General features: G+C 33.6%; 1 protein-coding gene and 1 long non-coding RNA gene across 4 annotated transcripts in view; both read left to right on the forward strand.

Moving 5' to 3' along the window:
* Nucleotides 1–83: 83 nt before the first annotated feature.
* Nucleotides 84–15,800, forward strand: part of LOC100648576 — a 39,955-nt gene continuing 24,238 nt past the window's right edge. Inside the window, exons 1-14 of one of the 3 annotated variants that reach the window (XM_020866987.2) lie at nt 84–1,532; nt 1,640–2,248; nt 2,632–3,270; nt 5,483–5,593; nt 5,673–5,897; nt 6,001–6,239; nt 6,324–6,516; nt 6,764–6,973; nt 7,363–7,639; nt 7,722–7,870; nt 7,958–8,041; nt 8,146–8,290; nt 8,395–8,486; nt 8,669–8,921. In XM_020866987.2, coding sequence (XP_020722646.2) covers nt 891–1,532; nt 1,640–2,248; nt 2,632–3,270; nt 5,483–5,593; nt 5,673–5,897; nt 6,001–6,239; nt 6,324–6,516; nt 6,764–6,973; nt 7,363–7,639; nt 7,722–7,870; nt 7,958–8,041; nt 8,146–8,290; nt 8,395–8,486; nt 8,669–8,921 — 3,868 coding nt within the window. In that variant the 5' untranslated portion in view covers nt 84–890. The remainder of the gene's footprint in view (nt 1,533–1,639; nt 2,249–2,631; nt 3,271–5,482; nt 5,594–5,672; nt 5,898–6,000; nt 6,240–6,323; nt 6,517–6,763; nt 6,974–7,362; nt 7,640–7,721; nt 7,871–7,957; nt 8,042–8,145; nt 8,291–8,394; nt 8,487–8,668; nt 8,922–15,800) is intronic. The other 2 variants (XM_012316712.3, XM_020866989.2) reach the window with 2 other exon arrangements.
* Nucleotides 13,235–14,016, forward strand: LOC125386424. The gene is made up of 2 exons (XR_007226556.1): nt 13,235–13,503; nt 13,613–14,016. It is a non-coding gene; the product is annotated as an uncharacterized LOC125386424 (long non-coding RNA).

Consider the following 15,800-nt stretch of genomic DNA (forward strand, 5'->3'; position numbering starts at 1 on the left):
TTTTATTACATACATTCACTTATACATGAATGAGTATGTAAATTGAATGGATCACACATGATGAAATAGAATTGAATTTAAAAAAAAAAATAAGTAATGAAGAAAGTTCATTTCACTTTGCATAACAGTTTTTTATTTTTATTATCAGCATATAAAAGTGGAAAGAAAACGCTATAAAATTACTTGGGAGGCATACAGGGTTTTATCAACAATAGAATTTTTGTTGTACGAAAATAGGATTCCATACGAAGAAAGAAAGTGTTTCGTTATGAAATTTCTAGTAGAATGTGCATTTGTATACCGGAAGTGTATGGATCGATGAATATAGGTACAAACAATGATGTAAATGAAAGAAAAGTGGAGGGAGTGAAAGGATAGAAGTAAAAGAAAAAGAATAATGAGATTGCCAAAACATTTTATAGTTGTTCGTGTGTTTAGATGTATGAGATAAATACTAGTACATACTTCAATGGTAATAACAAAGATAGGATGTTATATACACAAGTAAAAAAATTTTGAAAAATTCTGTTTTAAAGTTTAGTGATGCAGTAAGTAATAGAGTGTGAGAGAAAGAGGTGCAAAAGCGCAGAAAGAACGCCGTCACGAACCGCAAGCGTAAACGGTCGAAAACCGATTTCAAATAGAAATTGATTATAGATCCTCTATAGATGATTAGTTAGAGTCGATCGAGTGATAGAATAAAAAAATCATTCAACTTTCATATTTTCACTTATTATTTGAAAGAATTAAAAGAAACTGATGGAATTTAGGGAAAGATGATTCGGGAGTTTTTTTGGATCGTGAAAGTGTTAGGTGAACGATAGTCTTTGATTGACAAATTAGAAATATAAATTGAAACTTGTATGAATTGATGAAAAGAAAATCTAAGAATGCACCAAAACAGAAAAAAGAAAAAGCGAGTGAATTACGGTGTAAGGGCAGTCGAGGTATTGCGTGGAATGAAGGGATTTGGCTTTACGATCTCGGGACAACAACCTTGCATATTGAGCTGCATCGTTCCAGGAAGTCCAGCGGATATTGCTGGATTACGAGCCGGCGATTATTTAGTATCTGTTAATGGCCACAATGTTAGCAAACTGCCCCATGACGATGTTGTGCAATTAATTGGTCGTTCAAAGGGTATTTTAAAGTTGCAAATAGCTGAAAATTATTATTCTGATTCCTCTGATGAAGAAGGAGTAACAGCAGTACGCTGCAAGCCCAAATATATTCATAAACCTCGTGCAAGTAATATGGGAGCGTTACAATTACAATGTAGAGTTGCCAAAGTTGTGCGAGATTTACAAAGTGGTGCTATGTTTGATGTAGCAGGAAAAACACCACCTGAATTGCAAAGCCATGGAACTTACTGTAATTTACATTATCACTGGGATATGTCTAGTCCTCTTCCACCACCACCACCGCCAGCATCTCATAAAAGAGATTCTGAGAAAATAGTGCATAGAACAGTTGTTGGTTACCTTGGAACTATAGACATTCCAAATCAATTGCATCCGTCTTGCATGATGCAGGTAATTTTGATAACACTATCATTACTATCTCTTAATTCTCTATAAACACTAAGTTATCCTTGAATTTGATCTAATACGATTTTACTAATTTATATTTATTTTTCTAGGTATTGAGAAAATGCATCAAACGGTTGAAAGCTGAGAAAAGAAATCCAACCACAGTATTGTTAACAATACATGTAGCAAATATAAAACTCACCAATTCAGAAAATCGTGTTATAGCAGAATATCCGTCCTATAGAATAATATTTTGTAATTCCTTTTCTGAACAAGATAAACAGTATTTTGGGATATTAACTAAATCTGTTAAAGATAAAGAAAATATTGTTTCCAATTCCTGCCATGTTTTTACAATATACTATAAATTAATTGATCATATAGTACATTCTAGTGTGTGCAATATATTTGGTTTTACATGCACCAAAACTTCTGAACTAAATGTATGTCAGGAATTTCCAGACAGTTGCAATGGTCTGATTGGTGCTATACAAACTTTATACATATCAGATTCAACAGCTACTGACACAAATCCATATAATGAAATGAGGAGACATCAAGAAACTGCTTCTCCGCAACCAAGCAATATAAGTACATCAACAGCTCATTCGAGTAATAGTGATTCTGGAATTGGCTATAAGGATGATTGTACAAGTCGATCAGATAAAAATATTGTACAAAATATTCCCCGAAGAAGATGTCCAACTTTGGAATATAGGGTATGTTGATTAAAATGCTCATAGCAGTTCATTCAGTTAATATTAAATGGATTGTAGGATTTACATTGTAATAACATTATTCTATAATATTTGTTATTTAATCAGTAAATATATATTGAAATGTATGTAGTCCTTTTTTTGTTATTTAAAATATAAAGTTCTTCATGCATACACCTGTTACATTTTGTCATTCTATCTATCTGAATTCTAAAGAAATTTTAATGATTGTAATATGGGTATTATTCAATCCATTGTGATTATAAAAAAGATACTTAAAATATATGATAGAGTTTAAAATATTTTCGTAACTATTCTAAATTGAACAGTTCTCATTTTACTTAATAAATAAAGGTCTGCTTCTAATTAACATGATATGTGTTTAGGATGCGTGTGAATATTCGTCAAGATCATACGGTAACGAAGCTGTAGATTTGAGACTAACGGTACGAGCTGTATCGAAAACATGTTGGAACGAAACAAATAAATTGTGCAAAGATAGTTTGGAATTGCCTCGTGAAAGTGTGATGTTTAATGATTTTTGCAATGGCATAAGTACGTGTTCGGAAGCGATAGAAAATTCCGACATGAATTCCGACATACAAAAGGGAACGAAGAGGGGGGACTTGCCCACCTGTCCATTGCCATCTGCTCCAACAGTTAAGCAGGGGTTGCTTAGTTCGTCCGTTGGCTCTCTTGTGTCCGTTTGCACCACCGCAATGCTGCACGGTTTAAAAGATCCTGTTGAGACGCCCGGTGATGCCGCAATTAAGTCGCAATCGCAATTGTTGGGACTTACGAGACTAGCAGAATCAAAAGAAATCGACGTACCAGACAAGTTTAGCCCGAAAGTTTTTTCTGGCATTTCCAAATCTTTAGTGCATAGTTTTGAAGACCTTAATACAAGTATGGATTACGTTCGACCACTGTGCCAAACTTATTCAGATAAATCGGATAATTCACGTCCCTGGGGAAGCTTGCAAGAAATTAGGAACGTTGGGACATGTGCGCAGAATATCTGTCTGGTAAGATTTTTATTTGTTATTTCCAATACGTACTTTTGCTAACGCGGTCTACAATGTGGGAGATTCGGGATCAGATCGTGTTTGGGGCCTGTTTGGGATTTTCAAAAAATCTGAGAAAGTTAATGGATATTTATTATAACATTTCTATTACAATATCCAATAAATTTCAAAATGGAATATTTGTCTCAAATACCGGGTCCGATATTGTTCTCATTGGGGGCATAAACGTCTTACGTTATACACAGAATATTAATTGGTTCTTAAATGAGTTAGCAATTTGAAGTTTGAGATTATTGCAACAAATGGGATACAAATATAATGAAAAAGGAGGAAAAAATTTAAATATTTGCATTAAATGAAAGAATAATGCCTGAAAGTGCAAATAAGGAAAAAGAAATATGAGAATAGAGGGGAAGTATGAGCAAATGAGCGAGTTCTATGAATAAGTGAGCGAGATAATACACGAGTATAAGAGTATGTGTGAATGAGTGAGAGAGCGAAAGAAGAAGAGAAAAAGAGAGAATGGTGGGAATTAGAGTATCGTATTTCGGTTCGATAGTTTTACAATTTTTAAATGAAATAACGAAAATAATTTTACGAAAGAAATCGAATAAGTAGATAAAAGTAGGAAAGAAGATATATTTAGTATAAATAAATGAAGGTACCGACGGATAAACCGACCGACCGACTGAGCTTGGAACTTGGAAAGGAGAGGGAAAGAGAAAGAGAAGGAAATGAAGTACGAGCGAATATACCCGTAGCGGTAGTGCACATGAGAGTGACATGTTACACACAAAATGAATGTGACGCTGTCGTGCAACAGTTACAATGTTGATTAGTATAGAATCATGGTTGAATTAATTATTTAGAAAAATTAATTGAATAATCGTTCGTGTAAATTATCGGTTCGATTGTAAGAAATCGATCGGTCGATCGTGTCGGTTCTGTCGGTGTACGTCGTGTTCGGCTGACCATTGGGTTGAACAGACACCGTGTGCGGAATCATAATTGTCAACGGGTGCATCGCTGCAGTTGGGCGGAGCCCTTATTATTACGAGCATACCGCAATCTTGTTTTGATAGTTAATACCAAAGAAAATTATTTCCTTGACTGTATTATGTTTATATAAGTATTTTTATTTTTCCTACGATAAATGGGATCGTTACGCGTATACACGAAGGAATACGATCTTCGATCACGACATGGATACCGTGGTGAAATCGGTATGTATGACACGGTCAACATTTTACGGAATTACTAGGAGATCATCTAATGGATTCTAGTTCGACGTTCTTTATTTTTTCAAAGTTAATCAGTTGTTTACATTAAAGAAGTGACAAAGTGAAATCGAAGAGCATTCTGGCTATTATTATTTTATAAATCAGAACAGAAAATGAAATTTTAATGATTTGATCTATGATCAATAGTCGACAACGTCAAATCGATATGTTACGTCGATACGTTATACTGTTACACCGATACGTATTGTTATCGTTCTAATAATTGAAATTAATTATGATTTCGCGCCCTCTTCAATCTTTTTACAATTATATTTTCCTTAATTCTATTTCAATCATTTGTGATTATGATGTACTTGTTCAAATCTTATCAACGATTGATATATATTAAATAAGTGACTCAGATATTTATGGTTATATATTTTTGTTGTCGGGAATGTTACGAAATAGGGAGGAAATAGATGTATTAAGAATTATTTACTATTACGTACAATTATAAGTATTTTTCGTTTTTATATTTGCTTTTCTTGTTTTAGTAGTTCTCTCTCTTTTTTATTTTTGAATTCATAATTATAAATATTTAAAGTTAAAACGACTTATATACAGTTGCTTAATTATAGCTGTAGTACAATGGATTAGATGGACTATTATACGAATTAGAGTTAATGTATAAAAGACCATGAAGTTCTATTGACAAGTAAATTAAATGTTATATAATAACAATTATTAAAGACCGTTCAAAGTTAGTGATTATATCTATTGCATACCGTTCTTTTTGTTCCTCGATTTATTCTTAACTAATATTTGTAATATTTGTTATGTTTGCAATTCTTGTATATGATAATCGTAATATTCGTAACGTTCGAATAAGGCTGAAGGCGTACGCGCTTGGTCGTTTCCCCTATGACTCGTTTAATCCCATTTAACGACGTTATCAATAAAATATAATTTTTTTTAATGCTTCTTTCACACAGCACGGTAGTACACAATTATGCGATAAGAATACCGATTGTAAAAACATACATGCATGGGCCAATGGTTTTGAAAAATTACTAGAAGATCCAAAAGGTTTACAAACATTTGCGGTAAGAATGAAATTTTATTTTCACTAAATAAATACACATTGCATATTTTTCTAATACCTTTTTTCTTTTCATAATTTAGGAATTTCTAAAAAAAGAATTTAGCCATGAAAATATTTACTTTTGGGCTGCTTGTGAGAGATACAAAGATACTAAAGATGTTACTACAAGACGTAAGTTGGCAAATCAAATTTACCAACGTCATTTGTCCACTACAGCAGCTGAACCTGTAAACGTTGATAGCCATGCAACTGGCCAAATAACGCAAGAACTTCTTAGTGAAGCACCTGCTGACCTTTTCTTACAGGTGTTCATGACATGTCTTTTTATTCTTCTGTTCAATTCTGCAATTGTGTTTATTACCATTATTAACATTATATTAGTTGTTCTGTATTAATAGAAATCGTTAGTTTGTATTTTATTTTCAGGCTCAAAAACAGGTTTTTAATCTAATGAAGTTTGATAGTTATCCGAGATTTTTAAGATCTGATTTATATCGTCGTTGTGTAGAAACAGGAAATTCCATAACTGGAGTAGAAGATTGTGATTTAAATCTTACCAGTTCTCCTAGTGTAAAGCTAAAGAAGAGTCACTCAGATGCAGAAGATCGATGTAGAAAATCTATTCTTCCATGGAATAGAAAAAACAGGTACTGATAATAAATAATATTTAATAAATATTAATTGAAAATAAGTGTTTTCAGTGTATATTCGTCATAGTAATGTCTTTTTAGATCTAAATCAAAAGATCGTGGGGAATCTGAATATAATAAAGGCCCTAATAGAAATGAGACCATATATAAGAGCTTTACAACTATGAAAAGAGAAGCAGAAGGTAATAACAACGACGACAGTATTTCTATATCTAGCAGCAGGTCTTCATTAGCATCATGGGATTTGGCATTAAGACAATCATTCCACAAACATGTAAGTATTCTTTCTTTTTCTCTTACATTGTGATTAAAACAAACTTAGAAACTATTTTGTTTGGTAAAGCAATTATATCGAAGGCAAGTATAACCATTGTATGTGTTAGTTTTACTTGTAATGCAAGTGTGTAGTAGATATTTTGGTATTGCAACTATGCGCAGATGTTTGTTGAAAGCTAATGTTAGTGTTATTAAGCACACATTTAATCTCGAATCTACAAAGTTGTTGTATGTATAACTTGTAGTCTTTATCGTCCTACGAAGGACAGTCGAATGAAACGAAAGAAGTTCGTGCCAAATGTACCGGGTTATGTCGGGTAATATTACCCGATGGATCGACTACGGTTGTGCCAACTAGCCAAATGGAGAGTATTAAAGATGTGGTTACACGCCTCCTTGATAAAAGAGCTCTTCGATATTCTAACTATGACGTTCTAATCCTTGCTACAGATGAGGTTTGTGATCTCTTGTATTTATTTAATGCATCTTCTAAGATTATCGCTCAAAACTAATAAAATAATTTGTTGTTAAACATGCTATGTATAGGACGTGCTTCTTTCTTGCACATAGTCTGATTGAATGAAATGATAAGGTTGAATGGTATAACGATTGTAGGAGATTGTTGTTTTATGAGAATTGTTATGCATGCATTTCTGGTGTAGCTTTTGTAGTTGGGCACATTTGCATTAAACATGATGTAAAATATACGTATTTTATGTATGCCGTACACGCGTAATTTATAATCTAGTATAAACAATCTAATGGAAACGAATATTCGTTGTACTTGTTATTACCTATATAGTATTAATATCTGAAAATGATAAAAAATTTCTTGTGTTTTCAGACTATAGATACAAAATATCCATCATCGGTACTGGCTGGTCAAGAAGTGGAAGTTGTACCAACGAAAATATTGAAAGTCGATCTACCTTCCCGTCGAGTGATAACTGTGATTGCACATAAAGGCAGAACTCTTAAAGATGTACTAAGGCCACTTCTAAATAAGTATGGTTTTAATTTAGAAACTATTACTGTATGGAGTGAAAACCACCGTGTTTGTACGGATGTACAGGCTATTGATGCTCCTGCAAGGCTAATTTTGACCAACATAAAGGATCAAGGTAATAAAAATGTTGGGATATAGTAAGCTATAAGAAATTGGTAAAACATGTTGAAATAATTTGAGGGGAAACATTTTTGTAGATCCACAGAAAGAATTGAACACAGTTAAATACGCTCATGATGGATCAAATTCTCAATCCACTCTAGACGAAATCACAAATAGAGTATTTGAAGAGCTTTTGGTGGGCAAAGGTGCGAGTAAATATCATTACAATGATGGTTCATGTAAGGTAAGAAATGTTTTATTTATCTAAATAATTATCTGAAAAAATTAATTGCTTTTTTATTTATGGGTTATTTTATTTTCTGGGGTATAGTCCGACGATCAACGTTCTGAGGGTTCCTCTATCTTGCCGAGTAAATTTTTTCTACGAGATTCTACAATGCATGGAAAAAAGAAGGTATGGTAGATGCCTGTTATTTTATATGTTTACTTACATTCAGTATACATACATGTTGTTTTGGAAGAGCGATTTTTATATATCTATATATTTTAATGTTAAAGGGAGGGAAGCCTAAATGTAATATGAACGAAAAAAGCAATGCGAACGATTATGTTTCCGAAGAAACTGCCAAATCTCATCCTCCTTTAATAGCAAAATGGCGGAACGGGGTAAAACTGCAATTACCGGGAAAATTCGACGGCGAAGGTAAATTATATACCATAGTACGTGAATAGTATTGCTAATAATAGAATTAGAAATATCTTTATCCAAGTATAGGATAATATTTATATTTATATTTATATTTATAGATTTATACGAAGGTTTAAAACGGGCACAAAGATCTAGATTAGAAGATCAGAGAGGCACAGAGATCAATTTTGAATTGCCAGACTTTTTAAAGGTAAACAAAAAACGAAATTTATATGCTCTGGGGTATAATAATGCGTATTTTTTCAATGGTACCAAACATTTTCATAAAGCATATTGTCAGTTATCGTAGTAACGTTTTTAAATACATTTCATTTTTGAAATTTTTATTATGCGTTGCGTTTCGACCCTTAAAGCTATGAAATTACTGATCAGAACAAGGAAAATGGTAAGCCGACGGATCGCAACAAAGTTCGAAGACCTAGGATAATAACTACCAATTGCGAAGCAAATGCCAAGTTTTACAGTTCGATTCACGAACGGCAAAACTGTGGTGGACATGATCAAAATACGACAACAGCAACACCTATAACAACAACATCAACCGCAACGACGACGTTGGCTTCAGCAAAGAATGGAGATCTTGATAAACGATTCCATGTATTGGCTACTGGAAAGGAATTGCAGAGTAAGTCATCAGATAGTTCGTTCATATTAGATACAACTTTGACGGACGGAGATCGGACCGTTGTAGAGAATGGATCTTGCTCCCGAAATACTGCTTTGGATTCTTTCGATACTCAAGTCAACTCGTTAAGTGTAATGAAATCATCGAAACCTCCACCCCTTCCGCCGAAGCCAAAAAATCTTGTAACATGCGCAACAAAAAGTGGGTATATCATGTCTTCGAAATCTTTACCAAAGTCAAATTGTGCCGTTTCTTTAAGTCCAACCGAATTTACTCGGAAAAATATTTTATAACATATTGCATTAGGGAAACGACATTCACATATTTTTGTATCTAGAATACATAAAATATACCACAAAACGAGCGAAAGTGCTTTCTAATCAATTTTATGTGTATCATACGCATTGCTACATATTTGAAACAAAATGGTAATAAGGCGAAAAAGTTTGTATTTGTAGTATTATTCAGAACTTATTACCATTACGATTACTATCTTGTATTATACCACTTCGCCTCGATCGGTGGTAAGGTGCCCGATCCTCAAAGATGCCTTTATTCTAACGATATTCATAACGTATTTTTAATCATAAAAAAAATTGTAGTCTAAACTTATTTATGATGTTTTTACAGTACAGCTGTTACTTTCCTGGTTATACAGGACATATATTTTATTATTGTAATTTATAGTGAATGAATATTGTTATACGTAAACGATGGAAAAAATATTTGAGATTTTATGCACATTAAATAAATTATATAAACTTTGTTTTATAGAAGCGTTTCTTTTGTTTTTGTGTTAATTCAATATTTATTCCGATACAAATAGCGGAGGAAAATTTTCATAGTCGTGTAAATTTATGTTCGGCGCACATAGGAACATGTGTTCAACGGTTTTCTGTCTCCTTTGTATTCTTCATTTCTTGATTTATTTCCTTGCGCTTTTGTAGGTGGCGTTATATGCAATGATAATATATTTACGCGGGCTTGTCATCATTGTCAGTTTGTTTAGCTCGATATACGTGTCAACGAAGTTCGATTTGATTATCGTGTTTCGGTCAGCGAAATTATATATGTATCTGATTTTAGTTTTTGATATGTTGTTCTACCATGTTAAAAGAGAATCGTTACAGTTAATTAGTACAAAGTGTAAAAAACTTGATTTTTCAATATTTCAAGTTGGAAACTTTTGTACAAAATTCTTGTAAATAAAGTCTGGTCAAAGAAAGGTAAGTAACTGAAAGATTAATTTAAAGATATATTTACAGATTATTTTATTTCCTTTAAATATTACTTAGTTACTATTAAAGCAGAATGTTTCGTCCTATAAAAGATAATAAGAAATCATCTTAAATTATTTAATGTTATTATCACCTAACCCTACACAGTGTAAATACGCTATCCGATTCTTATCCTTTGTTCCATTCGTTCTGTTACTGTTCAAAGACGATTCTCTGTCATTCAATGATTATAAATGAGGTATAATGTAGCATGTATATAAGAGTAATTAAACTATTAAATTAGAAATACAATGGAACACATTTTGTATCGATAGTGTGAAAACTATTTTTCTATTACGAAATTTCTCAAAATTTCTTACTTTTAGCTTTTACTTTTTGAAGATTTTATCTTTTATCATTCGTTCCGTGTATCAAATAATTACAATATAATACAAAAGAGTTATGTAATTAGTGAAATTTAATTATTATATTCTCTATTATATTATACGTATTAAAAGTATCAACGAAGTAAGCAAGGGGAACACGTGTGTTGCTCTGTTCAAATCTTTTATTGTCAAAGTGTTTTTCGATGCATTTGAGATTGAATAATTAGGATTATACATGTGTTATTAAAGAGGTAAAAAGTAAGATACTGAAACCTTTTATTGTTGATATCGGTCAGATTTGATATTTACGACTGACAAGAGATAAACGTATAATTAATTGCTTCTAATTCTAATTACAGGTTAAGTATAAGAAAGATTCACAAGATACTGCACATTAACTCGTGAAACAATTTCTATTCGAAAGTTTAATTGGATAGCTATTTAGACTGAGAGAACAAAGTAAATAATTAAAAAATATTTTAGTTTAATAATATTATATTATATTATATATAATTTAATAATGTTAAAATTTAGAATATAATATTGAGTTCGTTCTTCGCCCTTCATTATTTATCATTTATCATTAAATTCGTATTTCTTCAAATTCTCACGTAGATTCTATATACATCTCTTCTATATTTCCGTTTGCAGATTATTTTTGATTCGTAGTCCTTGTAAGGGCACGTAAAACCTATTAGACGCATTGAAAGTATTGAAAAAATTGGACGTACAAGAGATACAATGTCTGGTTGTAGACGTGTGTCTGTATTATCGTGCATTACTGAAATAGACGAATGTTCACCGGACAAACGTCAAGAGCAAGCAGCAGCATTCGTGTCACCGATTTCCGGAATTGTTTGTAGCTTGATGAACACCGTGCTCTCACCGCGCAATTATTCGAATCGCAAGAACAATGTAATCGATGAGAATGTAGTAGGTAAGCAAAATGAATACTTGCAAAACTACGACAGTACAGTGTCTCAAAAAATACATCGACATATCTTAGTCATCAGATTTGTATAAAGAATAATTTTTCGTATGCACGTGTTTCTAACGCATAATCGATAAGGTGGGAGCTATAAAACCGTGGTAATTTTCATTTTCACGATAATTTGGAAAATACCCTCTCCTAGCACTAGGTAGTTAGTTAATGTATAACTTAACGACTATATAACGATGTATTACCCGAATTACCTGCAATACTACTTTTTATAAGTTTCTAAACATTTCTATTTACAAAAACGACCACCATAGCAGTTATGAGTTAAGTCTCATTTCTGGTTCATAAATTACTCATATTTGGTTAATTATCGACAATAAAAAAAATGTTGAGGTTGTGTAGAGAAAACTGCAAGTGGAGGGGAGTGTGATTAAGGTGGAATGGAGTGGGGGTAAAGAGCAACGTAGTGGGGATATGAAATAAGCTATTCACGTTGGAAGGAGAATAACGGAATAAATACGTTATTTTGCGCAAACAGCAAATTAATGCAGAGCAATTTGCAATGATTGCTTCAATACATAAGTAATGTTTTCATATACATTTATTTTTCCGTTTATTTTGAAACAAAAATTCATCTGGTAGAACTAATGGTGAACCAATACGAAATGACTGACTTCTTTGATCAGAAGGAAAGCTGTTTGGGTTGACAAAAAAAGTCTGATTAGTAATTCGGTTTATAACCGTTAAAGGTTGCCGATCAAAACTCGGAGGTTCAGATTGCAAGACCTGCCTTACCGGCTCCACGAGAAATGCTAATACACCGAAACCCTCGAGAATACAAAAACCTGAGATACCCCTCACACCTTATAGGCCCTTATAGATTCTCGAAGCCCTTTACCATCTCTTCGTCATTTTCTCTCTTCTTTCCCCTCCTTCTTTAATTTCTTTCACTCCGTACGTCCACGACGTCTTCCCCTTCCTATAATCTTTTTTTTGCTTCTCCGCTCCACTTTTTTTCTTGTTGATCGACTTTATATCTATTCGAATATTTTAATTTGACATTCGCTTTTATTGTTCGTTCCGTAGTTATGGCAAAGATGCGTTAGCGTTTGAGACAGTTTGAAACGTTGGAAACAGACGTTTATCGCAACTCGCGATGCGGAAGAGCAAGAGCGCGGTGAAACGTATTTCGTTAGCAGCTGTGTTATTCCCTGAACGGTGACCTTTGTTTAATCGCCATTTGTGCTTTATCATATATTACGCGCTGATGCACGCGCGTGTATAATCACACACGTTATCAGAAATATCTATTTAACGTATAGTCCGTCTTTTCTCCCCCTACTTACTTGCTGTGTTTCTAGGGTTTCCTTTTTTTATTAGTATTGTATAGTAAACAAAAGGGCAACAACCAGAATACTTCTGCACTAATCAATATTATCAATGAATTGTTAAGTGATAAGTTGTAGGTTATAGAAGTTAGCTATAATTTTATAACTGTATGTCAAATAAGATAATTGGATTATTTGTTATTTGCAAAATTCGATCGTAAATTTTCATGTCTTTTATTATCAAACATGTTCCAATTATGCGAGAGAATCTATTGGTACTGTCAATTTGTAATTTGTGATTTGCTACAAAATATTTGTACAGATTTCATTAATAATATTGGATCAATTATTGTGCAAGTACACGTAAGACAATGCGAGCACAGATAATAAAGCACGTTGTTAATTTTCTCAAATCTTCAAGCAATCATAGGTAGTAGGGGTTTCCCTTATTACCTGTGCTACCCTCTTTTCAGGTATGTTATTCATCGAAGGTCGTTGAGAAGAGGAGTAAGAATGTACAATTAATAAGCAAGATTATCTCATGTTACCGGAAATTGTTTTGCGATAATTTTTAATTTTGCAATAATTTTGCGTCACTTTGTAAACGTACGAAACGTTCCAGTTCGATACCTTGACGGTTCGATGACGGTCATGGTGCAATGGGTTGCACCTGTGTGGTAAACGAGCGATATATAACTCTTTCATTCCATGGTTCGTGACTTATTTGTTAGTAGCTTCTATTTATTCTCTTATTATGTATTTGGCTATCCAATTTGTTCATCTTTTTATTCATTGTAAAATAATTTTATTATTTAAATAGGATAGAAATAGAAGCAAAATATCATTGTTGCTTAAAGAAAGAGTATTAATATTGAAGGAGCCTACGCGTTAGAAGAATATTAGGAAAATGAACTATTTCATGTTCATCAAGCAGCTATTTATAAAAATTACAATCGGATTCGGTGATATCCAGTTGGCGAGGGTAGTCCGCGCCCTATATATATCTCCTGTCGTTTTTTTGCTAACCGATCGATACTTCTACTGGTCAACCGTCGAATTTTCTCTCATCAACGAAATTGTGCAAGTTGTATGAACGCTAGTACAGCATGGGGAACTTGTGCGCTTAGGTGTATGATATATAACGTATTACGGTTGCGATGAGCGTAGATAAGCTGAGATATGCGATTATATAAATACAATACAAATATACTAGCTTTCTCTATAGTTTGGATAATTGTTGTTTTTCTTAATAGGACAACAAAATGAAGTTGTGCCAAAGGAAAGAAAATGGATGATAAGCGAAAGGATGAGGAAAATGGAAAGAGAAGGGGTGAGACAGAGAATATATGATCCACGGTAGGAACAACGGGAGCAATTAGGTGTAGTCGGGTACTAGAGCGTTGAACGCAGAAAAACGATGGGGCGCTAACGTGTGCCTCTGGTGTCTCCTGGTATTCCAAGGGGTCGGTACTTACCCCACTAGGGGAAGGTAAGGGCTCAGGGGGCAGACATATGAGCACACATGGGACGACAGTCACCACCTGGCAGTGTGTAGTCGAATGCTTACCATCGTTGAGCGAATATACGAACGTACGCGAGTGCACGAATGGTGGGTACCCGAGTGAAACGCGTTGCAACCCCAACCCTCCACTTGGCTCGTGCCACCGTACATTGTCGTAGGCTTTTCTTCTCTCGGTTATCGACTCGAAGACAGTCTGTTGGATGAAAACGGTTAGACTCTGCGACCATACACCGTTTCATTATATTTGCACGATTATTCTGCTACGTCTACTTCACACACCAACGAGTATGTTCTAGTTTAACGATTTGTTAATATTTGGAGGCTACATATAGGAATTTTAAAGTCTAATGCACTTGTAACTAGTTGCATATTATTTGTGGCTATCGTAATTGTATAATTATTCTGTAGTTTTATATAACATTTCTTGAACTTTTTGCCTTTTGTTTTTTTAAACGTAATATGTCTCTGCGCATAGCGAGTGATTTGTCAATGCAAGTAACGACAAGTCACTCTTTTGGTTACCAAGTGGTCAGTCAGGATATTGAGAAATATTGACTTGTCATGTTTTCCTCCTATAATCTTCATTCAAAATAGAAATGCTAAGAGATATGAATAAACTGTACGTAGTTCGGACTACTTATGATAAGTTTCTATTATAATGTGGGTCAGATGACCACCATTATGTTTGCACAATCATTCTATTCCATCTGCTTTAACACCAAACAATTGCTTCTTACTCGACAATTATTTTTAACATATTATTTTATATTTCAAATACAAATAACAGTGGATAAACAGATAAACATTAGCTACATCGAACAATGCGTGATAATCATTTACTGCAACGTTAGTTCAGTCGTTTGTCTAAATTCGATTTTTATTTGATTGAATTTTATTGATATGATATCGATCGGTAGCATGTACAGGCATGTATACTCTCATAGATGTGTGCACGTACGATTCTAATGATTACGGAACATACGTTCGACATCTGCATCCTAATCTCGCTAGTCTGGTCCGCGTGACTGTGACAGCTCCTCCGCTAGTAGTTTGTATTTATTCTTTATTTATAGAACACAGATATTCACGTCGAAAATAGATTTTAGTAGGAGGGCGGTTATTCGAAAAGTCGACATGAACATGTACAAATGCAGTTCCACCCTAAAGTCTCCCCCTCATCTTTTTCTCCTTGGTGATGTGGTGTATATTTAACCACCGTCGTTTTTTACGCGGTCCAACGGTCTATGTTAGATCTTTCCATGTTCCAGCTTAAGTCTCATCTTCGAAACCTTCAGCATCCTTTCCCTTTTAACACCAGCGACGACTAAAGCATAAAGTCTGTACTAAAGAAATTGAACCGCAAATCCATTAAAACTTAATAATTTACAAAAAAAATTAGCGAAGGATCATATCCTTCAAGGAAATTTACACGAGACTTTAGAAATAAAACTGTCCTGTATCGATATTTTTAATCACTACTGGCCAC

The sequence above is a fragment of the Bombus terrestris genome, chromosome 15, assembly GCF_910591885.1.
Source record: "Bombus terrestris chromosome 15, iyBomTerr1.2, whole genome shotgun sequence".
In the NCBI taxonomy this organism is placed as follows: domain Eukaryota; kingdom Metazoa; phylum Arthropoda; class Insecta; order Hymenoptera; family Apidae; genus Bombus; species Bombus terrestris.